The 27557-nt window shown below is 47.1% G+C and overlaps 2 protein-coding genes across 11 annotated transcripts in view; both read left to right on the top strand.

Annotated features, from left to right (window-relative positions):
* stxbp5a (syntaxin binding protein 5a (tomosyn)) overlaps window positions 1–19462 on the top strand; it is a 45890-nt gene extending 26428 nt beyond the window's left edge. For 2 of the 9 annotated variants that reach the window (XM_055506101.1, XM_029140327.3), the window contains 20 exons: window positions 3845–3968; window positions 4874–4952; window positions 5090–5244; window positions 6187–6259; window positions 6356–6503; window positions 7482–7549; window positions 8346–8386; window positions 8562–8782; window positions 10004–10185; window positions 10491–10616; window positions 10749–10900; window positions 11956–12018; window positions 13236–13289; window positions 14496–14546; window positions 15315–15596; window positions 15669–16038; window positions 16147–16312; window positions 16408–16519; window positions 16611–16831; window positions 16911–19462. In XM_055506101.1, the coding sequence (XP_055362076.1) occupies window positions 3845–3968; window positions 4874–4952; window positions 5090–5244; window positions 6187–6259; window positions 6356–6503; window positions 7482–7549; window positions 8346–8386; window positions 8562–8782; window positions 10004–10185; window positions 10491–10616; window positions 10749–10900; window positions 11956–12018; window positions 13236–13289; window positions 14496–14546; window positions 15315–15596; window positions 15669–16038; window positions 16147–16312; window positions 16408–16519; window positions 16611–16831; window positions 16911–16952 (2730 nt within the window). In that variant the 3' untranslated portion in view covers window positions 16953–19462. Of the gene's footprint in view, window positions 1–3844; window positions 3969–4873; window positions 4953–5089; window positions 5245–6186; window positions 6260–6355; window positions 6504–7481; window positions 7550–8345; window positions 8387–8561; window positions 8783–10003; window positions 10186–10490; window positions 10617–10748; window positions 10901–11955; window positions 12068–13235; window positions 13290–14475; window positions 14547–15314; window positions 15597–15668; window positions 16039–16146; window positions 16313–16407; window positions 16520–16610; window positions 16832–16910 lie in introns of all 9 variants that reach the window. The other 7 variants (XM_055506100.1, XM_055506103.1, XM_055506102.1 and 4 more) reach the window with 7 other exon arrangements.
* A 592-nt stretch (window positions 19463–20054) lies between these two features.
* The window catches only part of sash1a (SAM and SH3 domain containing 1a), a 141375-nt gene continuing 133872 nt past the window's right edge, over window positions 20055–27557 (top strand). The window contains exons 1-2 of one of the 2 annotated variants that reach the window (XM_029140540.3): window positions 20055–20182; window positions 20474–20612. The gene's annotated coding sequence lies outside the window, so the exon portion shown is untranslated. Of the gene's footprint in view, window positions 20183–20256; window positions 20613–27557 lie in introns of those variants that run through there. The other variant, XM_029140541.3, reaches the window with a different exon arrangement.

Below are 27557 nucleotides of genomic sequence, written 5' to 3'. Positions count from 1 at the left end.
CTTCGGAGGTTGCACCCGGACTGTGTTTGCATATTATGGCCATAAAAAGGCCACCTGTATTCCGCTAAAGGTCCCACATATTTTAAGATGAGTCGCGTGGCTTCCCTGGAGCCAGTGGTGTGTGTTGTGTAAAGCAGCCTCCCTCTGGACCTGCCACATGCGCCACTGCAGCGAGATGCCAATAGATGATATAATGCAATGACATAAATGTGATCAGCTGTGTGGCCGGCTGTGGTTTTAGAATTAGATATTCACTCTAATTTGTTTCCTCTTGATCTGAGTGCAGCGCGACCTTCCACCGCCCGCTGCCCAGAGTCCTGGTGGCACCGGAACACGACGTCTCATTCATAAAGCTGCCGTTGAGCTCTAAGCGCACAGAGCGGCTGCAGGCTCGCGCTCGCGTACTCGCCCGGGCGTGCACGCGGTCGCGGCGGCGTCCGTTCACGGCCAGGCCCTCTTTTTAAGATAATGAGATTATTGTAGTACTCCACCCATCAGCATCGCTGCGGGGCTGGAAGCACAGAGGACTGCATAGACTCAAAAACCAAGGTGGATTCTGTAGTGCATGCTCTGCTTGGCTCTCTCTCTCTCTCTCTCTCTCTCTCTCTCTCTCTCTCCCCCAGATAAGCTAATATCCTCCCGCCGCTCCCGGGGGGCATTACAGTCTCTAGTATTGAATCTCCCACGAGAGCTCATCTCTCCTCTTCAAACCCCCACAGTTGCACCTCTCCGGGGACCGGGAGGGATGAGTGGGTGGAAATTGAGGAGAAGAGGCGGCCACCGCTCCGTCTTTCACTCGCTCTTACGTGCACTGACGAAGCGAAGGAGCCCGGAATGAGCGAGTGTTCCCTGCTCGGGGTTTCATCGTCCGAAAACTTTTACGTTTAATTTGGCCCCAGATCATCAGTCAAGGGATCAGGAAACAAGCCACAGATTCTGATGCAGCAAATTTATGATCACATCATAAGTTAGATGTAAATATTATTAAATAGGAACACAGTTGAAGAGCTGCATGACGACTGCCGTGTCTTGATTGTTAATGGTGATGGAGCAAACACTGGACTATATAAATCTCCAATCAAGATTGTTGCTATGGAAACGTGGCTTAAAGTGATACTAAGAGGATAAGATGTTTGGCTTTTCTTAGCTTATTTTGTCCATTAATTCTAAGCAACTTGCCAGATGATAGATTATTGTGCAAACTCCATCGCCGAGCGCGATGACACTTTATTCCTCTCAAATCCACAGCGAGTTTCGCTCTTCCTGTTCCGGCTGTTCGCGCTCATTCAGACACTTTTTGCCCAGAAGCTTGCTGGCAAGTACAGAGCTGTCGACTGAAATGAACAAGAACGCTCTTCCCCTTCTTCCTCTCCCAACGCCGAGTGAGCCAGCGACGCATGCTGTGATGGATTCAGACTTTGGATTAAGCACGTCTGAAAGCGTTATTTTGGTTCTAATGGAAGTCTGCGGGTACTGTACGTGAGCACGGGAGAGACGCTCGGCGCTCCTGGGTGCGACGGGACGCAGATGAACGCTTTTTGTTGGTAACCGCCCTCTTGTTTCCATGGCACATTTTTAATTGCTCTTGCGGGAAGTCGGGCGCAGGGCGACGGACGAACCAGATGAAACAGCGCGTCGTCGTGGCGACCCTGCTCCGTCTGACTCACCTCGATCTGGTCCTGATGAACGACATCAGTCTAAATTCCACTTCCCTCCTTCTCCTGTTTGCCCTGTGATGACTAGTGCTCATTCAGTGCCTGCACCTCTATGTCAGTCCTTCAACAGCCCATAATTCATACTTAGTAATTTATTATACAGCTCCACTTCCCATCTCTTGTCTTCTATCACATTATTATTATTTTTCCCCTCATCTCATACTTTATGTTCCAACCGACCCTCATGTTGTTTCTGCTCTAATGTAGGAAACTTTGCCAGAGGTTCCTGAGGTATTGTTGTGATGGGCAGCTCAGCTGACTCTGTTTGATCTGTTCATCTGCTCGTCTGGAAATATTAAAAGCTGAATATTATTTGCAGACGGTCTGACACACGTTTGGCTGCACGTTAAAAGCAGTGGCAGAGAACCATGAACAGCCGATGGGTCATCTGGCGAGTCTGGTGTGACATCCATCAGTGGGCACTGATGGCCAGTCTCTTGGGGCTGCAGCCACCAGGATGCCACCGGATCTCCCAGACATAGTTCTTAATATTAATAAGTTTATAACGTGTCTACTTCTCCATCTTTGTTGTGTGTGCTGGTAAGACAACATTAAAGTCTCACTTTTCATCAAGCACCAGAGACGTGTTAAAAAGCCCACTTGTCACATTCGAAAACCTGAGATGTGATTTTCAGTTTTCCTCCCGTTATGGCCACTGATTGTTCTGTGTGTTCACCAACACCAAACAGGCTCAGCAGGTCATTTGAGAAGCACAGCGCCTCACACTGCACGTCTATAATGTGGTTATAATAAACGGGAAACACACACAGTGGCTTTCTGGTCCCCGTGGAAATCACTGTTGACACGATTTCAGATTCAGCCTGTTTTAGTTCAGTGCTTTTTCCACGCGTGTGCTTTTATTCTTCCTGGGACCCCTGCAGCAAACGATGCTCCGTCCACACTCCTCTACAGATACTCCACCACGACTGCAGCACGCAGGGAGCTGCCTCCGCTGCCTCCGCTGCCGCGTGACGACTGCATCCAGCTCTGCCGGCAGCGTGAGCACCAGCGTGAGTCAGTCCTGGCAGGCGACGCAGACGAGCTGCCCCCTCGAGGCTGCTGCCGCATCCCACCATCTCCAACACGCTGCCTACAGTGGCCGAGGCCACGTCCGACACCTAAGCCATTACTCACCAGGCCTCTAATTATTTAGTATTTCTGCGAAAACAGCCCTCGCGAACAGTCAGCTCACTGTTCATGATAAGATTGGAGGTTTTAAAACGTCAGTCATTTTTGACTAAAGCTGACACTGTTTCCTCAAGACGTCTGATTTAGCTATTTTTTTTTTAAAACTCAGCACATTTAGGATCTTGACACGCAGCACTATTTATGATTAATGACGCGGTGACGGCAAACTTGATATACACCTAAATATACAGTATCGCAGCTGCAGCTGGAAGAAGCCGCCCGGACTGTGTGATCACATCAGCATCGACAGCGAGGTGACGGGTCCCTGCGGACGAGCGGAGCGACGGGGGCGCGTTTGGGAGAGGAGGCATCACATGCACACAGGAAGCGGAGCTGTAGCCAGAAACCGCTATGAACAACAGCCCCAGGTTAAACAAACAGGCAAACGGCTCACGTGATGAGCGCGAGCGGCTCCACACACCTTCGTGGACCTCATCATATTTAGCTGATGTCAGACATGCGCTGGGTTTAATGAGAAGGAGCCAGGCAAAGGGCACGCAGAGGCAGAGCTGCCCTCCGGCGTCGCATTTGTTGTGTTCTGGCTGATTGCTCGTCAGTGGATAAATCGGACGAGAGAGCACCTCTCCTCACTCTGTTTCCCTCCTCTTCTTTGGGTTTTGCTGCTTTCGCTGCATCCATGTTTTCATTTTGCAGACTTGACTCAAAGTCATTCAGGATTTCAGGGGTTTGATTGTTGTTTTTACTTACACGGTCTCTGTTGCAATTAGCAGCGCTGCTTTTCTGCTGTTTGAAATCTTAATGAGCATCTAAATGACATCATATTGTGTTTCTGACTCTAATGGAAATGCAGTGGGTGTATGTAATCCTGACTGTCCTACAAACAGCATGCTCCATGTGGCTGAGGCTCAGAACCTGTAGCATAAAGGAGCTGGTGGCACATGATGTCTCACCCCCTCCGCTTCCTGCTTATTGTTTCCTAGGCGATCCACTCAGTTGCCTGGCATCACGAGGGCAAGCAGTTCATTTGCAGTCACTCAGATGGAACTCTGACCATATGGAACATCAGAGGCCAGGGCAAGCCCATGCAGACAATCACCCCACACGGTAAGCAGGACCGGCACACGCATGCACGCACGCACACGGAACCGGAGTTCATCCACAGCACGCGTCCGTCATCGCTTGGTCAGTGCAGTCGGAGGATGACTCCCAGTTCAGTCTGGTTCTCGCCTCACACACTCGTGAAGCTATGTTTATTTCCTGCAGTCTGTTCTTTTGAAGATGCATTTAATCCCCCCCCCACACATACACACACACACACACACACACACACACACACACACAACTGCTTATGCCACAGAGCTGACAGTTCAATGAGATGAAGGACCTGGAAGAACAGAAAGAGTGTGTGAGTGCAACAAATGGACAGAGAGACCAAAACAGGAATTAAATGACTTCCAACCGGTTTGTCAAGTCGGTTTTCGCGTTTAGGGAATTGCAGAAAGGATTTCACCACACAGGCTTTTTAATTAGTTGTTTCTCCCACTGCTGCATGCATAATTAGTTCGGTATTTAATGGGCAATTATGCAAATTCCTTTGATAGGTTTAAGTAAGGCTTATAGGTTCTTCTTTAATTTTCTTTTTCGATATCTGTTATTTAGATGTGCTTATTAAAGCTACCTCCAGATAACACAACCCGGCTTCAGAGCAATATTTCTGAATTCCAGAAGAAGTGTGCACAGGAAGTCGCACACCGTGTGTGATGGATGTGCAGCGAGGTCTGAATAGATGTCTTCTGTAAATCACCCGTGATTGTGGCTCCTCCGCCGCGCTCGTCTTCCTCGTCGCTAGTGAGGCCGCTTTTATTATTGCTCAGATGATTTCAAGTGCCGCTTCTTTCGAGGGAGAAATCAGACGGCAGGAGGATGACGAACAAGGAGAGGAAGAGGAGGAGGGGGGGGGGGTGAGCAGGCAAACTGAACTAAAGTCACTTCTGTTTGGTCTATTCTAGGAAAACAGCCCAAGGACGGGAAGAAGCCAGAGCCTTGTAAACCCATTCTCAAAGTGGAATATAAAACCACGAGAAACGGGTGTGTAAGACGGTGCATGTGTGATTTTAAAGGGTGACTACAATTGAAGCCAGAGATGCAGCAGCTCTTAAAAGCGTGTGACGTCGCTGTAGTTACTGATGTGTGTGTGTGTGTGTTCATGTGTGTGTGCGGGGCAGGGACCCCTTCATCATCCTGTCCGGTGGTCTGTCCTACGACACCGTGGGCCGGCGGCCTTGTCTGACGGTGATGCACGGGAAGAGCACCGCTGTCCTGGAGATGGACTATCCCATAGTGGACTTCCTCACGCTGTGTGAGACGCCCTACCCCAACGGTACACACTCACCACTACACACACTCACACTCACAGCGGAGCCAACGCCTCCACGCCTTTTTTGTTTTTTTAATTACGCTGGGACTGCCTGCCCCTGTGTACGCGTGCGCCTGTAATAAATATGAGATTTCCCCAGGGGAAGGGTCCTTTTTCACTTTCATTATACAACACAAAGAATATTACACTTTCATTTCATTTCTCCGCACGCACAAGCCGCCCATCTAAATCAAATTATTATCTTATTTCCCGCATTGAGAAGCTAAAAGAAGTCAGAGTGGAGGTGGAATCCGTGTGTGTGATGCAGTAAATACTTGTGCTGCATTATCACACACATATGCAGCTACTGTACAGGATTAGACACTTATGTAACGGGAAGGACTTCATTATGTCACTGGCAACCTGATGTTACCACCCACGGATTTCATCTGATAGTGGACAATGCTAGGTATCAGGATTACACAATGCGCGTCTGGCAGCTTAAATAAACGCCAGCATGTGGATGATCCGCAATGATGCGGTGTGTCTGCTGATGATGCAAAGCGGGACCTGTGCTTTAACTTAAAGCTTTTACAATTATGTAACTGCTTTTAGTGGAACGTAGTGTCAGGTTGCATAAGGATTCACAGCAGAATCCCACTGTGACCAGTGGACAGTGAGACCCTCTGTAATCAGCAGATTGTTCTCCAAACTCCAGTTTACACCCGTGCTCTTTGGTGTCTGGATGGTTTGTCCATAAAACAACAGGAAGCCTGTCTATACATAATGCACAAGCATGAATTTATCTTTCTGTTCATCCACTGCGACGTAAGTGAATCTTTCAGAATATGAAAATATGAAACAGACTGGTACAAATATTTAACGAGAGCAACGTCTCACTGTTACAAATCCCATAGATTGACGTCTTTATGTGCTAATGACGTGTGTGTCTCCTTCACCGTGCAGACTTTCAGGAACCTTATGCTGTGGTGGTCCTGCTGGAAAAGGACCTGGTGGTGATCGACCTTGCACAAAATGGGTGAGTCCGGAGCGTTGGCGTCTTCACGCGTTACTGTGAATGCGCCGGTCGAGACCGGTCGAGTTGCGAGTGACCTTCTCTGTGCTCTTTTGACAGTTACCCCATATTTGAGAACCCTTACCCTCTGACTATACACGAGTCGCCTGTAACCTGCTGCGAGTACTTTGCCGACTGCCCTGTGGACCTCATACCTGCACTTTACTCTGTCGGCTCGCGCCAGAAGCGACAGGGCTACAGCAAAAAGGTGCTGCACAGGAACCTCCACTGTGTTAGCTTTAAACCTCATTTAAACTAATTTAAGACATTTCATTATCACTTAATTAAAAAAAAAAGATTCCAAATGAGTCTACAAGTATTCCATAATGCAATAACTCTTTGAACACACCACCGATTAATGATGTATAAGGCTGCGATAGTGGCCCCAGGGCCTCTCAGTCGTGTCACACTGGATAGCAGGGTCATAAATGAGCTAAATGCCCAAATTAGAAATGTAAATGCACCACACGTCACTCCCTAACAAGCCCGCTGTAAATAATGCATGAGACACAGTAGCGCAGCGCTGTAGTAGCACAACGGGCTCATTCTCCGTGTTTCTGCAGAGTTAACTGTGTTAAACCACCTGAACCCCCTCCCTCCTCCTGTCACGGCCCGCTCCTCGTCCCTGCGTTACCTGAGACGGACCCCCCGCTCCTTCGGCCATTATGCATGCCCGTGTTCCCGTCCCCGTCGCCGTGTTCCGGCTCTCTGTCGGAAATGTCAGCACGCACTGACCCGAGCCGGCCGCCCGGCTGCTGTTCTGCCTTTTTGTATTGTTAAACAGAGGCCTGGTTGAGCGGCGGGCGGGCGTTCTCACACAAAGATCACCATGAGTCATCCTGGTGACCTTTGTGTGTGTCAGCGTGTTCAAAGCCGAGCCCCCCACTGACCTGCACGCACGCACACACACACACACACACACACACACACACACACACACACACACACACACACACACACACACACACACACACACACACACACACACACACACACACACACTCGACAAGGTGCATAATGTATCATTTCAAACCACGCTGTGAGATGTACAGCCCTGCAGTTTTATCATGTCAGCTGTTGCAGAAAAAAAAAATCAATGTTACTGTTGAACACTGTTTATTGACAGACAGAGCCGTAACCAACCCCCCATTCTCTCCAATGTAATGTGTGTCTGCTGTCTATGCAGGAATGGCCTATTAGTGGTGGAAACTGGGGTCAAGGCACACAGAGCTACCCAGAGATCATCATTACTGGGTAAGACGCCGCCGTTTTCATTAGCATTAGCATCATTGTCTCGCCACAACTCAATTACTATCACCTCGCATGCACCGTCAGGTCAACGCAGCAGAGGAGCATCTTGGAATATCTAATACACTTGAGCTCTTTGTTCATTCCGCTCATGAGCACTTGGCTTCGTTTTGATGTTTATTATCCGGCACTAAGCTGTCAACAAGGGGAGAAAGGGCATTTTGAACAGAACACATGCACAGAAGATTTGACATTGAGCTATAGAGCCCCGCGCGCTGTATTACTATTCTGCCCAGGTTTCCCTCTGCCACAGCCTGCGAAATATTCCTCCGCTCAGTCGAGGCGACAACCAAAGCGAAGCGCGAGGGGAAGAAACGGCAGGTTGTTTAGTGACGCCGGTTGACGTTAAATACAGAACTCGCCGCGCTAATCGCCCGCTGATGAATGTAGTCCTGTGACGGCTCAGCTCGCCAGCTCCGCTCGCCTCAAGGCAACCGTGAATATGTAGACGAGGTGGAATGGGTTGTGTCCAGCCACAACAGCCAGCGGGGGACGTCCCAGTGTCTGATCCAAGGTCACACCGTGCAGAGCTGAGGGAAATACAGTAAAAACCAGTTCTGCCCACATGTGGCCCAAAAGCAGGAAGGAAGACCAACCTGTGCACGTGGCTCCAAATAATGCATCACCCAATGGTTTATTTTATTACAAACTCATTTTTATTTTCGTTGAAACGTTTCTTTTCATTCCTGACGAGCTTCATTCACCTCTAATCATTGTTTGTCCTTGTGACGACTGTCTGCAGGCATGCTGATGGGACTGTGAAGTTCTGGGACGCCTCAGCAAGTGAGTCCCCACAGCAGCCAACATGTGTTCATAGTCATATCATAATTAGAAATTTCACACAACCAATTGACAGCAAAATACTGTAAACACTGTTCAGAACAGCCGGAGAGGCTGATATTTGGATGTGGACGACTCCAGCTGAACTGACACGTCCTCCTCTGCTCCGCTCCTTCAGTAATGCTCCAGGTCCTCTACAAGCTCAAAACAGCCAAGGTGTTTGACAGAAACCGGTCGAGAGAAGACAAGGGCAGCGCCGACGTGTCGGATGAGGACCCCTTCGCCATTCAGATCATGGCCTGGTGCCCCGAGAGCCGGATGCTGTGCGTGGCCGGGGTGTCGGCCAACGTTATCATCTACCGCTTCAGCAAGCTGGAAGTCACTACAGAGGTGGTGCAGGTACACGGAGCCTTTCCCCGCGTCGTGGTTTGATGCCTGTTACTGTGGCGCGGGCACAAACGGGCCCAGCTCTCTGTCAGGAAGACATCTCCCTGTTATTTGTTGTTGTTTGCCCTGAGCAGCCACTTTCCCCGCAGTTTGAAAATGCTACACACACGCACGCGCGCACGCACGCACGCACGCACGCACACACACACACACACACACACACACACACACACACACACACACACACAGATCTGCCTAGTCAAAAGGCAGTATGGTTGCCATGCCAACAGACAGCACAGTGAAAAAGCAAAGCTAGACCGTCATTATAATCTGCCTTGATAGCGATGCCATTGCCTGTGAGGGTGTGATGGGAGTGTGTCTAATGACATGAAGTGACTGTGTTTAGTCTGTATGTACTGTAGCATGTAGAGTCTGTGCTTAACGCTCAGGTGCCGTATTCGTACAGATCCCTGCCAGCGCTTCCTCGCCAGGCGCTCGCTGCCGTTTTGCAGCAGCTCCGCGCCACAGAGATCACCTGTCAATCAATCCCAGCGCTGAGCTGTATGTGGGCAGCGCCGTGATGCGCGCTCGCTCGCAGGTCTGACAATGAATTTTAATTCTTCCAGCTGGTGCGCTGCGTCTTTCAACCCCCGTCTTAGGCGTCTGATGTTAAAATCCGTACATTTGCTCCTTTTGCGACAAACCGAGCGTAAGCGACGCCGCGGTCGCAGGACGTGATTAAGGGGAGAGCTCCTTCTTCTGCATGTGGTCACAATCGTCTGTGGAGTCGTGCAGGAATTAAGGTCGGAGAGGACGGAGACAGGCCCAGCTGATCACTCTGCACGCCCACATGTCAGTGGGGGTAATGAGACTGACTAAATGCAAAAGAGAAGCACTTATGAGCAGTGTGTGTGTGTGTGTGTTTGTGTGTGTGTGTGTGTGTGTGTGTGTGTGTGTGTAAGAAGGCGGAGGCTGCAGAGAAGTAGCCTGAAGGAATGTTTTGTATTGGACGACCTCTTTGACTCAGTCTGCCCACACACACACACACACACACACACACACACACACACACACACACACACACACACACACACACACACACACACACACACACACACACACACACACACACACACACACACACCTATGCGATCATCACAGCGACTTCCTTAATATATGCAGATGTCATTCACGGCACCTTTATTCTTCACACGTCCTCTCTCCCGTGTGAAGCTGCTGGAGGTGCGGATGCAGTACGAGCTGAACGACATCGAGTCGCCGGACGGCGGGGGAGGGGGAGGGGACCAGACCTCCGGCCTCCCGACTCCCGGCGTGTCCCCTCAGACGAGCGGCCCGCCCTCGCACCCCTCCACCAGCAGCAACAACTCCGACGGAGGCAACATGCCCTGCCTTAAGTATGAGCATCACACACCCTCAGAGACACTCACACACACTCACACACACACTCACACACACTCAGTCTTCCCTTTTTGCCTCAAGCACACTTGCACAGACTCAGCCGACGCCTGAAGCATCCACTGCCTCCCCAGCATCCCCTTGTAGCTACTCATGCCAGACCCTCAACCACTCAACAGCTTCACAACTGCAGCTGCACCACTCGTCATTCTATTTACCAAACCTCCATTCTGTTGCCTTCCACCATTTGTTCCTCCTGTTTCCATCTCTGTCGCTGCCCATTCACTCCTCTGTCCCCCCCCAGGGTGCGCAGCACTCCTCTGAAGCAGTCTCCAGGCTACCAGGTAGATTTAGTGGTCCAGTTGGTGTGGGTGAGTGGAGAGCCTCCTCAGCAGATCACAAGTCTGGCGCTTAATTCCTCCTACGGCCTGTAAGTACCGCTGGAGTCCCGGCAGGAGCCAAGTGCAGCCTTTGCTTTTTCATGCACGGGAAAAAAATGGCAAAAATCTATAAAAGGTATTAATGCACTGCTTCTTCACCCTCTCTCCCCCTCTCCTCCCAGAGTGGTGTTTGGCAACAGCAACGGTCTGGCGGTGGTGGACTACGTCCAGAAGACGGTGGTGCTGAACCTGGGGACGGTGGAGCTGTACGGCTCCAACGACCCCTACCAGAGGCAGCCCCGGTCGCCGAGGAAGACGCGGCAGCCCTCGGGAGGTGAGGAAGAACCCAGAGCATTAGAACGGGAAGGGGGGGGGGGGGTCAGAGCCGACGGGCTGCACAGCCAAGATACAGGTCACACTCCAGGAATGTGTGGATGCTGTGTTTCAGAGGTTTTCCCCTCACGCGCATGTACGTGAGACGAGGTGTTGTGTGTGTGTGATGCGGATGAAAGCGCCAGATGGCTGTTAATAGTCCCGTCATGCAGAAGCAGAGCAGCATCACAGGATGTGAAATGAACACGGGGTGCAGTCAACACGAAGCTTCTCATCGCTGCTCCTGCACCTCTGCCGTGTGTCGACCTTCTCGTCTCCTCCTCGTGGAGTTTCGCGCTCTTTCCCTCCACCTTCCAAACGGATGCCGGCTTGAGCTGCGGTGCTGAACATGTTGAAATGCTCCTGGACTGGAGCTTATTAAATTCACACTCGCCCGGTCCCTCAGCTGATCTGTAAACAGATTCTGACAGGAGCCATAAAACAACACCGCCCGCTGCATTCAAATGATGCCGCTGTATCAACAACAAGCCTTTTTTTTTTACTTTGGGCCACACTTCTTCCTCCGGAGGCCTCTCTCCTCTTCCTCATCCGTACCCACCCTTACGCAGCTCTCCCCTTTCACGCTCCCACTGCAGCCTCATAGTAGGGCTTCCAGCATGGACACACTGCCACCCTGTGGTGGACGGCGGCGGTGCAGCTGCAGTGGCACCGGACACGTTGAGCAAAGGCTGACGGCTGAATTAGTGTGTCCAGTGTTTGGGGATGTCCCATGTATGTTGAGCAACTACGCACACGTGAACACGCAGACGCACACGTAGACACCCACATAGTTACACACAGAGCATCTGGTGTCGCTGACTGGTGATAATGGGCTGGCGAGTGTGAGCAGTAATCGGGCATCCAGCTGTTCCTCTGAGTCACACACGCACAGGAAGGTGGAGGACGTCTCAGTAGAAGGACTCCTGGCCTCCGTCCTGCATAACATGTGGCATCATCCAACCTTGAAACGTTCAGGTTTGTGTTTAAGGGAGTGATCGACCTTTGTGACCCCTGCAGGTCTGTGCGACATCAACGAGGGATCGGCCACGTCTGAAGACCGCTGCAAGTCCCCAACTTCAGGTAACTTGTCCTTGAGTATCTTATTTAAAGAACAGCAGGGACCATACATGTAGTAAAGGCTTTGCTCAATGCAGACACAAAACCCAAACCGCAGCCCAGCTGTAAAAATGCCTCTAAACCCACGTATTTTAATGAGCGAGAGGCATCGCTTAGTTTTCAAAGAGCCTCTGCATTTAATACTGTTTTATTGAAATAGTTCCTCATCTAACTGAACGGAACGAAGGGGATATTTTTTGTTGGACCATAAAATTGTCAGACTCGGTCTTTCGGTTTGAGTTTAATACCATCCATTTTTTTAAGTAGTATTTTTCAGTTGGCGCATTCCTTTTATTGCTTTGCCGAGTTCAATAGACAGCAATGCTTTTGTTTTAATCTTAAACCGTATCCTGGAAAACCGGGTAATGGGCTGTAAATGGATCCAGTCTTCAACGTCAGTGTAGCTAAAACTAAGCACATATATAAAGCAAAACCCCTTGATCACAATGAAGCAAGGATTTTCTCCAGTGTTTCATATATTCACTCACTACTTAAGTGTGCATTTGAGAAAAACATCCGTGGACGGCCATTATTAAATGTGAGGATGATGTACAGTAATGCATCTTTGAGGTGAGACTTATTCAGTGGAAGCTTCTGTCATCTTATAAATGTGTTTTAAACTAGTGGACGTGGACAAATGACGCGATCTGGACTGAAGGAACAGAATCAATCACTCATCCACTCCCTCCTACGCACATATTCAGCCCTTTCATGCCTCAGCATTGTGTTGAGCTGCTCCGTCACTTCTTCACCTGCCTCCCTCCTAATCTGCTTAATTAGTATTTGGAATGAAAGTTCTCCGAGAGAGACGAGGCCGCATCCATCTCATTAGAGGCGCCTCGGCGTGCGTTAACCGGCTGGAAATGAGCTTTTTAAAAAGGTCAGGCAGAAAACAAATTCCCCAGTCTGGAGTCCTGCTGCTGCTTCAGGTATGACGGCTGTCCCAGCCACCAGACTGTGGTCTGATACATCTGTCTGCTCTGCATTATTCATGGGGAGATAAGGTGCCTTCCAGCAAAAAATCTCTGCATTAAAAGGCGTTTTGTCCTTTCTTTCCCCACTTCTGGCTAACAGACGTCCACCAGAGGAGAAAAGAATCCCAGCACTTCATTCTGCAGCTTCACCTATTTACGCTCTGACTAATATTAATGCTCAGTGGTATTTCATTTTTCCCCCCGAAGTGTTGACGTCAAACAGCAATCTGCAGCAGTTCTACAATGGCGGTGGTAGAGGAGGTAAGAGGCCAGACGGGCGGCGGAGGCAGGACAGACGCGCTGCACATCTGTCTCCTCCCCGTCCTCGCATTTCTCTGTGGTGGAGGAGCTGTCTCTGTCGTCTGTGTCCTGGTCACAGTGGGGAGCCATGAACTAGAGCATTTAGAGCCAGTATGTGACATTTTCAGGTTAGCTTCTGCTCCGCTATCCTTTACTTCTCACAGACGCCAATCAAAAACAGCCATATCTGTTGTTTATTTGAATGACAATGTGTGACCTGAGATCTAAAGGCTCCTGGATCAGAGGTCAACCTGAAGTGAGGGGACTACAGCTGACTGGGCCCCGGTGGATTGGTGGCCGTGTTGCATGCTACATGTACAGTATGTAGCACGAGTGTCGAGTTGTAAATGTGCCTGCGTTTTGATATCCGTCCCAAAACGACAGTGTGACGACGCCTCGGAGCCGAGAGGCGCCCGTGTCTGTGTCTCTGTGAGTCTCCGTGTGTGGGAAAACAGGAAGTTAACCCCCCGCCCGCTGGGATAAAGCGTTCGAACACACGTCTGACCTCCTTCAGGACTGGACCTACTGAAATCTGTGTCGTGGATTCTTAGTGATCAGATGAATTTAGTCCTCATAAATTTCGCAACATTAATTTCTCATCATGGTTCAGGAAGTTGAGTCGGTGTCCAGAAACAAAAGCCTTTTCTACTACTAAAACTGTCAGGTATCAAAACAAAACTATAGAACTATTATTATTGAACTCTATTATTTTGGACTTTTTCACACAGACAAAACAGAATATTTCTACTCATTATTCTACATCCAGCTCTAAACACTCAGCAGAATTAGGTTGATGTGACATGTGGTATGACTGCACCTCAGTAACTTTGCTTTTCCGCTGCACTCTCCCATCTCTCGTTCAGTATTTCCCTCCGTGTTGTTGGTGCATGCCTCCGTAGCATGCGGCCCCTGAATGGCTGTGCTGTGGTGCCTGTTATCTCCACCGCTGCTCTCTTCCGGGGCATTGTCCCCCTTTGTCCAGTGTGCCTGCTGCAGCATGCCTGCACTCTTCCGGTCAATGAAACGGCCTGCGGGCCCCTGTGTCATATCTGGGTGTATTGGCGCTTTGTGCACACTCCCACCTCGGTGCTAGTTCCCCAGCGTTGCATGGCATCGTGTGTTAGCGTAGATGTGTGTTTGTAAAGAGGGATGTTCTCTTTTTTCCAGCAAAGATGTCACGGAAATTAAGCTTGCCTACTGAGCTAAAGCCAGACTTGGGTAAGCCTTGACTTTGTGTCTCCAAGCAATTTGTATGAAATGCAGTACACTGTCTTTTCACTCCAACTGGACTCCACAACATTACATTAGTCCAGTTTTATCTGGTTCTTAGCCTCAAATTTGGCAAGCTACAGCATATGCGGATGCTCTCCTAAGTTTGCATGAGTCAACGGTAGCACTCACCTGATCTGAGTAGAAACGAATCCGATTCAATTCGTGACCCATTTGGAATAAATTCAGCCAAATCACTTCTCTGCAATAGTCGGACTCCCACCCTTTGACTGTGGCGGGGTCTTACTAGAGGTCAGTGGTGCTAAACTAAACCTTGCACACTCCATCTCACTGTAAAGCTTCCTGTAACTTCTGCAGCTTTCTCCTCTTCCTCCGTGTTCTTCATGTCTTTCGTTGCTCTCTTCGACCGGTTTGGTTCTTGTATTTCCCAAACACAACTGCTATGGGTTTTCTAAAAGGGGATGTACAACCTCCACATGAAGGACCACGGATGGAAGGATCAGACATAAAGCATTTACCTTGGTTCAGTCTTCATTTATAGTAATGAAACTGAGGACATTTATGATGCTCATCAGGGCTTCAGCAGATTTCAGACATTCACGAGCGCCTAGGAATTCATAGTCACGCTCTTGCAGGGTTTTACTGGACTCACTCAACCAGTAACCTGCAGAGCTCGGTCATAACCACACAGTGTCTTGTCTGTCGTGTGCTGCCGTTGCCTCCGGGTGCTTTACCTCCCTGTGTTTCTCCTCACTGTCCTCCTGTCTGTATGCCCGCCGCGGGGTGCCAACCCTCTAGACCACCGGGACAACTCCTTCAGCCGCTCCCGCTCCTCCAGCGTCACCAGCATCGACAAGGAGGCCCGCGAGGCCATCAGCACCTTCCACTTCTGCGACACCTTCGCCCGGAAGGGGGACGGCGCCCTGACGCCCTGCCTGCACGTGGGCACCTCGCTGGGAACCGTCCTGGTGCTGGCGCTAACGCTGCCCCCTGCTGGGGAGCAGCGGCAAATGCAGCCGGTTATCATTTCGCCGACAGGTAAAAAAAAGCTTTCGTGAGCTTTTTCGGGCCGAGTGGGCCGGTACTGAGCCTGTCCCCGCCGCCCGCTAGGCATGCTGGTCCGGCTGAAGGGCAGCGTCCTGCGGATGGCCGTCCTGGACTCGGCGGGCTCCCAGCTGCCCCCCGCGTACGAGCCCTGGTTCGAGCCCAACGTCACAGCCGACGGCGAGGAGCGGGAGAAGAGCCGCAAGCGCCGGCCCGTGTCCGTGTCCCCGTCCACCTCGCAGGACCTCAGCGAGAGCCAGTACGCCGTGGTGTGCTCCGAGAAGCAGGCCAAGGTCATCTCCCTCCCCTCCCAGACCTGCATCTACAAGCACAGCATCACAGAGACCTCCTTCATCCTCCGGGCGGACGTGGTGCAGATGAGCCAAGGCGCGTGCGTGGCTTGTTTCTGCGCCAACGGCCACATCATGACCCTCAGGTGAGCGGTGTCGTCCACCTGCCGTATAACTGTCAGTCACTGTGGTCCAAGCGGCGCGTGTCCTGCAGATCTCCAATAACCTGAGTGGTTTCTGTGTTCCCCGTCCAGTTTGCCCGGACTGAGACCACTTATGGATGTAAACTACTTGCCTTTGACAGACATGCGAATAGCCAGGACGTTCTGCTTCACCAACCTGGGTCAAGCCATGTACCTGTGCTCCCCCACGGAGGTCCAGAGGATCACTTACAGCCAGGACACCTGCGAAAACCTGCAAGTCAGTTTGCACTGTGAACGGCGGAGGGGGGCGCGCGGCGCCTGAGAACCTGTGTCCTGTTCGTGCACCAATGTGTTTGTGTGCTGGTGTTTCAGGAGATGCTGGGGGAACTTTTCACACCCGTGGAGACCCCCGAGGCGCCGAACAGAGGCTTCTTCAAAGGCCTCTTCGGGGGAGGAGCGCAGTCACTAGACAGAGAAGAGCTGTGTATGTCAGACGTTCATTCGTTCACATGCCGCGCGTCGGTCCTCGGCACTCGGCGCTCGGCGCCTGCTCACATCTCTTCCCTCTCCTTCAGTCGGTGAGCTGGCGGCCGGGAAGGCGTCCCGGAGCCTGGCCCAGCACATCCCGGGCCCGGGCGGCATCGAGGGCATGAAGGGCGCGGCCTCCGGCGTGGTGGGGGACCTGGCACGCGCCCGCATAGCGCTGGACGAGAGGGGCCAGAAGCTGGGCGAGCTGGAGGAGCGGACCGCCGCCATGATGGCCAGCGCCGACTCCTTCTCCAAGCACGCCCACGAGGTGAGAGCACGTCAGAGCCCGGAGCCCGCGGGCGCCGTGCGCCGGTGCGCGTTCTCAAACCGGGGTCCTGTGTTTTCAGATGATGCTGAAGTGCAAGGACAAGAAGTGGTACCAGTTCTGATCAGCGGGCCGTCACCCTCCATCCGCTCACCTGGACCCACAGAGGCCCCCACCCGTCCATCCGTCCACGCATCCATCTCTCCAAGCCTTCTTCACTCAGACACTCGGGAGTTTCCTCCCCAGCACAATGATGAATACTTCTCTTACCTCAGTCTTTCAGTGGAACTGAGGGGTAGACGGGGGGCAAGGACAACCTCAGAGGGAGCGAATGAATTGTCTTTTCATGTTCCTGTCTCTGTGTTTATCTCTGTTCGAGGCTCACACCTGGAGATTCTTCATTCGTCTCATTTTGCCAAACTCGTCCTTCACCGTCGTCTCCGCGCCCTGAGCCCGTCAGGGCCCGTGGTCGAACTGATGAACAAAGCTGAAAAAAGACAAACACCAAACAAAGACTGCAAAAGTGTAAAAATAAAAAAAGTGACAGAAAGTTAATCTAAATACATCACTATATATACATGAATCTAATAAATGTGCAATGCTGTATCCACTTCCAAGTGACAAGTGCAAAAGCGACGGGTGACTTATGGAGACAGAAGCAGGATGGGAACGGCTGCGACGACGACTCCTCCTCCAGCAGAGTCACAGGGATTAAAACCACCCACTGACTCCCATGAACACTGGATAAATATCCTGTTATCTGGCTCCACCACTCAACTCTCTGTCTCTGACAGGCGCTCACATCGTCACCAACTCTGTGTACCTGTGTGTTCATTTTGAGTTTATCACCATTCCCCTATTTGTTATTCCTTGGGTTTTTTGCTCCGTCTGCGTTGTTGGAAAATTTTATTTTTCTATTGTTGTGAAAGTGGATGAAATTTAATTAGTTGAAAAAAAAAGACGATATGTTTTGTGGCTTTTGTCTGACAACCTGAATTAATTTCTCCTTACATTAAAAAAAGGGCTGGAATCTAAAAGGAGTGCAAGGATATAAAGGCATATATCATTTAGTACTCACTGACATGGCAAGTGTGTGTGTGTGTGTGTGTGTGTAGCATATTCATTTATTGTTGGTGAACATTTCATATAATAATTGAACATCCCCTGCAAATGTCATAAACTTCCACACTTGGGCTTCGAGTGTGACTGTGGCTTTGAAAATACAGACCATCAGTGCTAAATACACTAACAGGACATAGGATTTGTCTAGGAGTAAATCATATCTACAGAATTCTAGAAATGGAGAGTCTGAAGTTGTCTGTATGAGGAAGTGTGATTCCTTTGTTAGTATTTATTCACTGAGATGCAAGAAGTGGTTGTGTTAAGTGTCAGAAACGTTCACTGGTTCTATGTCCACGTCCGCAGCCAAGCTTGAATCTGGTGCATCGCTGTCTACCAGGATTTGAAACCTTTATTTGTATATAAGTAAATAGTTTGACAATCTAAGTCCAACTGGAAAGTATATGTCAAGGTTGCCCGAGCAACATAAGAGGAGAGAGGCCATACTTTTTCTGACGCCAAAGAATTACTTTAGCTTTTCATAGTTGTTTTCCCGTTCGGCTCGTTCGTCCCGTGTGTCTTCAGTGTGTGTGTGTGAATGTGCGAGGCTTCGTCTGTGGAGACCCATCACATCCATGAAGGCGTAGAATCATCTTCATGGCCTATCAGGGTTCAAACGATGCGGAACGCAGCCATTTGACGGTAACATCACAACATGCAGCATTCAGTGTTTAAAGTGGCCTAAAGAGAGAAGGTTGTTTCCCTGAAATCCAAAATGAACCATTCAACTGCAGCTCAGTCGAAGGAGTGTCTACCTGTACCATCACCAGTGTGTGTGTGTGTGTGTGTGAGAATGTGTTTGTACTCCTATCCGTGTGTTCAAGTGAATTAATACCTTTGATTTAAAAGATTACGTTTTCCTTCCTAATAATTGTTGATGTCCTAGTCTGTGTCCAGCTCTGTTAAACTAACTACAGCCAGCGATGATAAAAAAGGCTTAGACTGACTTCCGATGACTTCTGTTTGATTCTCCCTCGCTTCTAAAGCTGCCCTTGTCCTCTGAGGTTTCTCTTCCTCCAGCGAGGCTTGAACTGACTGCAGTCGTCCCACAGCTACAGATCTGGCCTTCTTTACTTAGTATATTACCTTTGTAGTGGGGATATTAGTTGATCTCTTCCTCCAGGGCGAAGAAGACGAAAGAAAGAAATCTCCCTGAACGTCTGTATTTCTCTCCAACCTGTTTTGTCTTTGTGTCTTTTTTTTTAATGTTATATTTCTTTTTTCCATCTTTGAGTGATTTGTTTCTTGTCCTTACTCTACAGTATGCAGTATTTTTACCCAGTACACTCCAACAACAACAAGAAGAGGGAATCCTGTCAATCTGCCATATGCCATCTTCTGTCCTGGTGTCAACAGTTACCAGTGGGTTGCAGTATTTTTTTCATTGTAGCCAATTTTCTTGTACAGTTTTATGCAACTTTCACATGGATGTTTATGACTATCTGCTGCCACAAGAATTTAGAAATTCTGTAGATAGAACTTATTGTGCAATGGAAAATAAAAGTGGAAAATGTATATTTTTTGTCCTAAAACATCATTTTATGTTAAATATAAAAAGACTGCGCTTTCACAAACTCGAGGCTGAGAATTGGCGACGCCACACATTTGTCCACTAGATGGCAGCAGACGCACATTTACCTCCATTTACAATTTGACTAACGGGCAGAAGGAATCGCAGTCACTGTCTTCGCTTTTTGTTGTTTTCCCAGTTTATGTATTTATGCACATGTTGTTTTGCTACTAAGCACGTTAACAAATGATGATGAAATCGTGCAGACCTATTAATTGACTCATAATTGTATTAACCTCATTCAGGCTGCCCATTAAATTCAGTAGGTCCATCCAGTAATTTCATAATTTACTGCAAGAAATAGAAATTCTTTCATCTTGGTTTACGTATTCTTCTTTCTACGTGGACAAAAACATCAGATTAAATTGTGTTTATTTTATGACAATATGTGCACAAACATATGCTTCTGTGGTTGATGAAAAGGGAGATAGAGGAAACACTTCCACTTAATTTGTTCAGTCTGACTGAAGCAATGAAGAAGAGGTCACTGGGGATAAATGTTTGACCATGTACAGTGTTTGAACTACTAACCTTGTTAGCGCGCACTGTACACACGCTTGAACCACCCAAAGGGAGGGATGTTGACCAGCTGATGACACGTGGAGTAACTGTTGCTATGGTGACGGATAAACTAGGAAGTAAATAACATGATCCCAGGAGCAGCAGTAAGAGACACAATTACGTTTTCAGTTATTATAATTATTTATACTGACGGGAAGTTAAGAAATAACAGGCATGTGTTTGAGTGGGGCTTTAATTGTGGTATAGGCCATTTTCATGACAAAGTACATAACAAACACAGGAAAAAGGCTAATAGCAGGCAGCTAGCACACGGCTGCGTCCAGTTATAGGCTCAGCGGCTTGTTCGAAGGCAGCCATCTTTAACGCAATTACCGTCACCTGTGGGGCTAAAAATAGCTTCACCTGAAATTACCTTCACCTGTGGTTTTCGTCAGGAAACTTGGAACTTCAATGTGCTTTTCATTCACCTGCATGAACTGGAAGTCAACGTGGACTCGTTTCAAAGCACAAGAGTTTGCTGAGGACATGGGACCTTAGACGCATTCACGTCTAAGCTGCCTGTACTTCTCCAAGGTAAGACTTAGCTTTAGCCGTTCTGGCTAACGGTAAGCTAGCTACATATTGTTGTATGGAAAGAGTTTTTAGCATTTATTACATCAATGATATCAGAGTACATGTTCGTACACTACAGTAGTTCAACCATAGGCGCTTATTAGTCGGATATATCAGCACACTAGTTGACAGTACTTGGTCTAACATGTCATTTTTTACCTTGCTAGTCAACTAGTTCACATTTATCCCACTAGTTAACCAGACAAAAAACTCGCTAGTTAACCGGTATTAACAATAGCCTTTAATTAACTTTAACTAGTGGTGCGTTAAAAATGATACAGTACTAGTAAGGGGATGAATATAAACCCATTACTTTACAGTTTTTTGCTTTACTAGTTAACTAGCAATAATGACGGTATCATCCTGTATAGTCAACTATTAAGAGCCATAAAGCCCACTAGTAAACTAGTTGTACTACATGTAAATAAGGCGGCTGTAAAGGGGCGTGGCCAACCCTTCCTATTGGTTCTCCAAGGGGAATTTCTATCGGTAAAGATTTAACCCTGTAACGTCTGGCAAGATTTCACTGTTGGCCTCTTGAATAGAAAAGCAAAAACTGAAGAATTTATGATTTATGAGCACAGTGGGGAAAAATCAATCACCAATGTTCTACAGATCCCCAATTTTGTCAATTTTGTTAATAATGACCCAGCACCGTAATTTATTTCTATAGTCTATCATTGTCGCTGAACTAGTCAATGAAGTGCTCAACACTCCACTAGTTAAAGTGTATGGACCATGGAGTGCCATACAAAGGAAATATTTTTGTTTACCAATAATACTAGGTGTGAAATAATGTGCTTCAGTTATTTATTTGGCCATATTATGTTGTATGCAATCTTGTGACTTTATTGTGTCACTATACGATAATATATTTTTTATATGTATTTAATGAGCCAAACTAGAAAACCAGTTTTGTCTTTATTAAAATAGTCTTTGAATTAAAGCAAGCTCCTAGGACGCTTGGGTGGTTTAATGCTGTCAGCTTTCTGTAATAGAGGCGCTCTTCATGTTCCCAAAGTAGATTAGTAATAAGGCTGTCAGCTTGGAAAAGCGCTGGTATCGCTCATCTCAGTGTTGCTTACTGTCTGGTTGTGACAGAATTAATGTAGCACACATTCATCTGAACCAGTTGCTGCTGAAAAGCACGTCTCGCTCCCACAACGGAGGCAGAACTTAAGCTTTTAGACAGGCTTCATTTAAATGCATATGCTTCCGTTTGGTTTAACTGTACCGTTAATATCCAACCTGCATGTAACAGGGAAATGTGTTAAAAGGATCATTTGCTGCAATCTGTCAGGCTGAGGAACATCTGTGTTTTGGAAATGAGTGGAACATCATCTGTATGCAGTTTTTTCACCCCCCCCCCTTTTTGACATCTGTACTGTGTGTGCACATAAGACAGACATAGGTGGGGTGGGAAGTCTGAACTTGTCATTTTGAATTGAGGCTCTGTTATGGAGCTGTGACCTTCTAGCCTCTGGTTGGTCCTTCACATGCTCTCTGTCCACACTGATCTTGCTTTAAGTCCCTTGTGGTGTACACAAAAATGCAAAGGCCAGCACCATGGAGTGGATACTGTACAAAACATAATGGCCACTATCCAAACCCCCAGTTTGCTGTAATGCTTGGTTTTGACCTGCCACAGCACTAATAAACACAGATTGAAGTCTTGTGTGTGTATAATTACAATGGGCACTGAAGTGGAGTTTAATCAGGCTGTTTTCGTGAGCCATGACTAAGGGAGTGGACTTGTTCCAGGAGAGAGGAGTCATTTCTTGTCTGTTCTCAATTCTTGCTTATGAAATGTCAATCCCATCTTTCAGAGTAGCCTTGAAGCATTTGTCCTGCTGTGGTTCTCTGGTGAACTGTAAAACCCTCGAATGTCTCGCGTTTCACAATATTTAGTGCTGTTAAGTTGGCTTGTTTGCTCCTGAGAAGAAACGTTTCAGTCATGTTTTAGGGTAAAAGTATAGCATTTAGCAAAGCTTTTATTTGTTGTGACTGAGTTTAACAGCTTCATTTTAATTTAAGATAAAAGAACACATACAAAATCTGATTTTCACTTCGCCGAAACACATTCAGAGGTGCAACTCCAGCCACACTGGAACATCTGGCAAACACTTTAATGTTCCAGGTGGCCAGAAGACATTTATCGAGTACTGTATGTACATGTCTAACGCCTAATACTAGGAGATGAGATAAAAAGAAAGACGTTCTACCTAACAAGTACATAAATATCCCAGCAAGGTGTCTGTTTATATTTCCTGCCTGACCTTCTAACTGTACATTATTAAGGGCAGCATGCAGAAGGACATTTGTTGTTATAGCACAGCACACAATTGTCTTATCCACTGAAATGTAGAGTAAAATCCAAAGCACTTCTCAAATATTTGCTCATTATTCCCCAAAACCCGCAATCCAAAGGTGAAGTTCAAGGGCTCTTATGGGTAATAACACACACATCCCCCATCAGAGGAGGAGAGACAGGTTATGATTCTCTTAGGTTTAAACACAGCACATGTCCTGGACATTCCTCTCAGGCTGAGTTTTTGTTAAACACCTTTGATCAGTCCTGGAAGATAATTGTAATTTATTTATTTACCCATTTGCATAATCTCTGGACTCTGATTTTAGTGCATGTGTCTCCTGGTTTGTCAGAAATGATCTTGATTAATTAAAAACAAAAAATAGACCCTGACCTGTTCTGTCTGGGAGTCCCTGTTATCAGCATGCCATCAACGTGTGTGTGTGTGTGTGTGTGTGTGTGTGTGTGTGTGTGTGTGTGTGTGTGTGTGTGTGTGTGTGTGTGTGTGTGTGTGTGTGTGTGTGTGTGTGTGTGTGTGTGTGTGTGTGTGTGTGTGTGTGTGTGTGTGTGTGTGTGTGTGTGTGTGTGTGTGTGTGTGTGTGTGTGTGTGTGTGTGTGTGTGTGTGTGTGTGTGAGAGAGAGAGAGAGAGACCTGGGGTCTTGATGTCGGTAATAGCTACAGTACAGTTAATGCAGCTTTCTTTTAATATAAAGTACTGTAGAGTAACATGTATTAAGTTGAGTAGCATGACGTTTTGTCTTGTACTGTAGGTCCCAGCCAAAGAATCTGAGAAAGCTGAGAAGCTGACTGTTATGTCAGCCATGACCTTGTGGTTTTAAGTTAAGTGAAGCCATTTGCTGGTTGGGAGGACATGTAGAAGTCATGTGAGGCTACAAAAGGGCCGAAGCTGCTCCGATGTGTTTCCTTCTCCAAATCTTGATAATGGACCTGACATTGTGAATTGTAGGTTTGAAGATTATGGAACTGTTGGATGAGCTTCTAGTATTATTAGTTCAGTGCAAAGTTAAAATAAGTAAGTAACCTTTGTTCTGGTATTAATCATACTGTATCTGAATACAGTATGAGAGATTTATAAAGAAGCATTATTATCTCTTTAATAGATTGTGCCATTGCGTCAGGACTGTTTGTACACAGTGGGCCTTATGTGCTTGAATGGCACACAGGGTCTAATTAACATGTCTGGCCAGTAAATTGCCCTGTTCTCCCACAACAGCGGTCTGGGCACTGTGATTAAAAAAAACCTAGCATGAACAAACTCAGCTGCTCAGCATAGAGCCTGCGCAAACAGGGAAGGTCTGGAGTATAAAGTGCTCCAATAAACACAGACCACTAAGTACACAGCTTAGCCCTACTTCCTCTTTCAGTTTTCTTTAGTCATTTTAGATTAAGCAAGATAATTGTTAACGCATCATTTCATCAAACTAAGTGCTACAAAGACAAATTAACAATATGTAGTGATGTGGGTTTATCCTTGGACTTATTGTGTCTTTGGCAGAGGATATTTTCCCTCTGGAATTTCCAGGCGCTTCGTTTTGGAATTTTTAAATGACTGCCTGGCAGCTGCTGGTGTTTCCAAGGCAACTGTGATTGGTAAAGGGGATTTGAATGGTGGCTGTCAGCGAGGAAAATTGAACGTTGCCACTGGGATATATTTTACTATGTGATAGTTTATGTTAAATGTGGGTCAGTCATAAGCTTCTATTAAGTTTTCACCCTGGTGAGGCGTATTAATTTGCATTTTGCTTGTCCGTATTCCATCAGGAGTGGTAGGCTGCTCGCTGGTTTCAGGAGCTTCAGTATGTGTGACAGGAGAACTTTCAGACAAATGGAGGCAGATGTTACCCTGTGCTACAGTACATGCCTTTTGATCACCCTCTTACTCTCTTGGGCAGGTCGTTTATGGAAAATGATGTGTTCATGAAATTAATGGAATGGGTACTGTAATAGTACTGTATACAATGTTTTGCATTAACAATCATTACAAATGATGATTTAATTCCAAATAGCTGGTAAAGTTAGTCACTGCAGGATTAGAATAGCATTACAAACTGTCTTTCTAACCCCTTACAGCACTTGCTCATTCAATTCTTAACTTATGAGCAGAGCTACTTATTAATTTATACATTCGTCCAAGACCTGACATTATATTTTGAAATGAATTCATGATAATGAAATCTCCTCCAGTTTGAGCTGAAACCGGCACAGATAGAATCCATCAGTCTAAACACTGATTTGTGAAAAATGTCACCCATGACACGTTCATGGTGTGCTTGTGATGTTATGAATATTTTATATGCGCTATATCTAATGGCATGCTTCAAATAACTCACTAATGCTTTGCAGGGGTGTTGCCAAGCAAACAGCACCAGATCAGATGATTAAAGATCATTTAGAATTTTGAGTTTGTGACATGTCCCAAAACTAATATTTGTCACTGGGCACCAGGTGACATTCATTATAAAACAATTGGGTGCTGTTTTATACATATTGTGATCGTGTTTTAAATTCTCAGTTTGAAAAGAGGAACATCTGTCCAGCTTGGAGGTATAATTGATGCACTTTAATCACTATCCTGCACCTTTTTGGAATTGTGGTTTTGAGGGACTGTTACTCTCACATGGATCTGTCTACAGATGATGCTTCATGCTGGAAGATGATGCTTCATAGTGGAATTTGTCATATTTCTCAGTTCTTGGTTGAAAATCTGCTGGATGCCACATCGTGTTCTTCTCTTGTCTTGGAAATGCTATTTTTGTCAAAGATGCCGGCCAGGAAGTTTTTTTTGTTTCCTTTCTTACAGATCAGGACAAAGCGCTTGTGCAGAGGAAGAATGACTCCCATCAGAGGAGGGGGAACAAAATGCCATTAACAGTTGGAGCTTTGCCTGTAGACATTCACATACAGCCTGTAGACACACATACTCGCACACACACACAGATCCCAAAAGCATCAACGCTTTTGGTAATGAATAGTTAGCTGTTACTCTAAACGGCATCTCCAGAGAAACACTTGAATGAGGGGTTTGTCTGCCTATGTTTGGGTCTCAGCTTGAGCTCCGAACACATACCAAGACGTCCCTCCCAGTGGATGTGGAGCAGTGAGGCGCTTGTCTGCTTACCTCAGCATTAACCCAGAAATGGAGCAGGGACGGTCCATACCAAGCCACGGATCCACTGCTTCTATTCATGGAATGGACAGGATCAGATTGCTAGAACCGAACAGGCTCTCTAGTATTTCCTTCTTCCTTTACTCCACCGAAAGGCAACAATGAATTAATAATTAACTTGAGAATAAATATGCTTGAACTGTAGCTTTCAGCCTCAGGGTAAACAAAGACTGCATTACAGGAATTGAATTTTAGTTATTGTATTGTCATAGATTTGAATTAGAGAGCGAGGAGTTTAATTTGACATTTGAGTGTTATGGTTACGAGCAGAGGAGATTTTCATCTGTGCAATTGGTCGCAGTTGCTTTTAAAATGCAGTCTGTGTGTTTATGTGCGTTCATCCCTGTGTTGCGACTTGTTGCGAAGCATCGGTTCTGCACCGTGACTGTGCGGGTACACGGCCTTTGTAAGAAACGTAAATGTGACGCCATGTCTGCAAGGGAGTGAGACTTGGACACGGCATGGCCCGTTTCACTTTGTGATTGCAGCTGTGTTCAATTCAGACCTGCAGATATTGTTTCCTCCCACCAGTGTTGATTAAACGGCTTTTTGTTCCAAAAAACATAATAGATACCAGAAAAAAAGTGAGAAGAGAGAAGAATGGTTTGAATTCAGCTAGGTTTGAAACTCCTACTTAGAGATTGGGACTACAACATGTGCATGCTGATCAAAACGGGTTTGTGTTCTGGCACATGAGCCGAGTGCTGTTGATCTATTAGAACACAGAGCACTGTGGGATTGTGGGAGTCCAGCGGGCTGGTTGATGTGGCAACAATTTATTTGTTAAAAGCTTCTCATCTGGTCTTTTTAATTGTGAGAAATAGCTGCACAAATTCCAGCTGACAGGAAGCGATCACACTAATACCTCAATGTAATCCCTGGGCCCTGGGGGACATGAGGTCATGAAATCAAAAAAGCTCTGCACCTTTGTGTGAGTAGTGCAAGTTTTCCATCTATGTATGGATGTACCACAACCTTATGCTGCATTCTGCTTTTGAAGTGACCTTTAGGCTTCAATGTCTACGGAGCAACACCATAAAACCAGGAAAATGGCATTACTTTGTTTAACTGAAGCAAGAGGCTAATTCGCTTCAACCAGCACTACAGCTCTAATCCCACAGTGTGAGTTGTCATTGTTGTGCTGAAGGTCTGACAGCCAGCAATTTGGCTTTTCCTTTTGGAGAAAGGAGCAGCAATGGTTCAGGCAGCTATAAAATGTGATTTTTAAAAAATAATAATACTAAAATCACCCTTGCTTAATCATTGTTAACCTGTTTCTGTATGAAGTGGATGCTTGGTTATTACAGTAGATTTATGCATGAACATCTTCCTCTAGCTCTGGTCGATATCATTAGAAAATAATACATTTAAATTGACACTGTTTAGGCAAACAGTTTTTTGCTGATCTGA

The sequence above is a fragment of the Betta splendens genome, chromosome 24 (genome assembly GCF_900634795.4).
Source record: "Betta splendens chromosome 24, fBetSpl5.4, whole genome shotgun sequence".
In the NCBI taxonomy this organism is placed as follows: Eukaryota; Metazoa; Chordata; class Actinopteri; order Anabantiformes; family Osphronemidae; genus Betta; species Betta splendens.
This window is presented reverse-complemented; position numbering and strand designations above follow the sequence as displayed.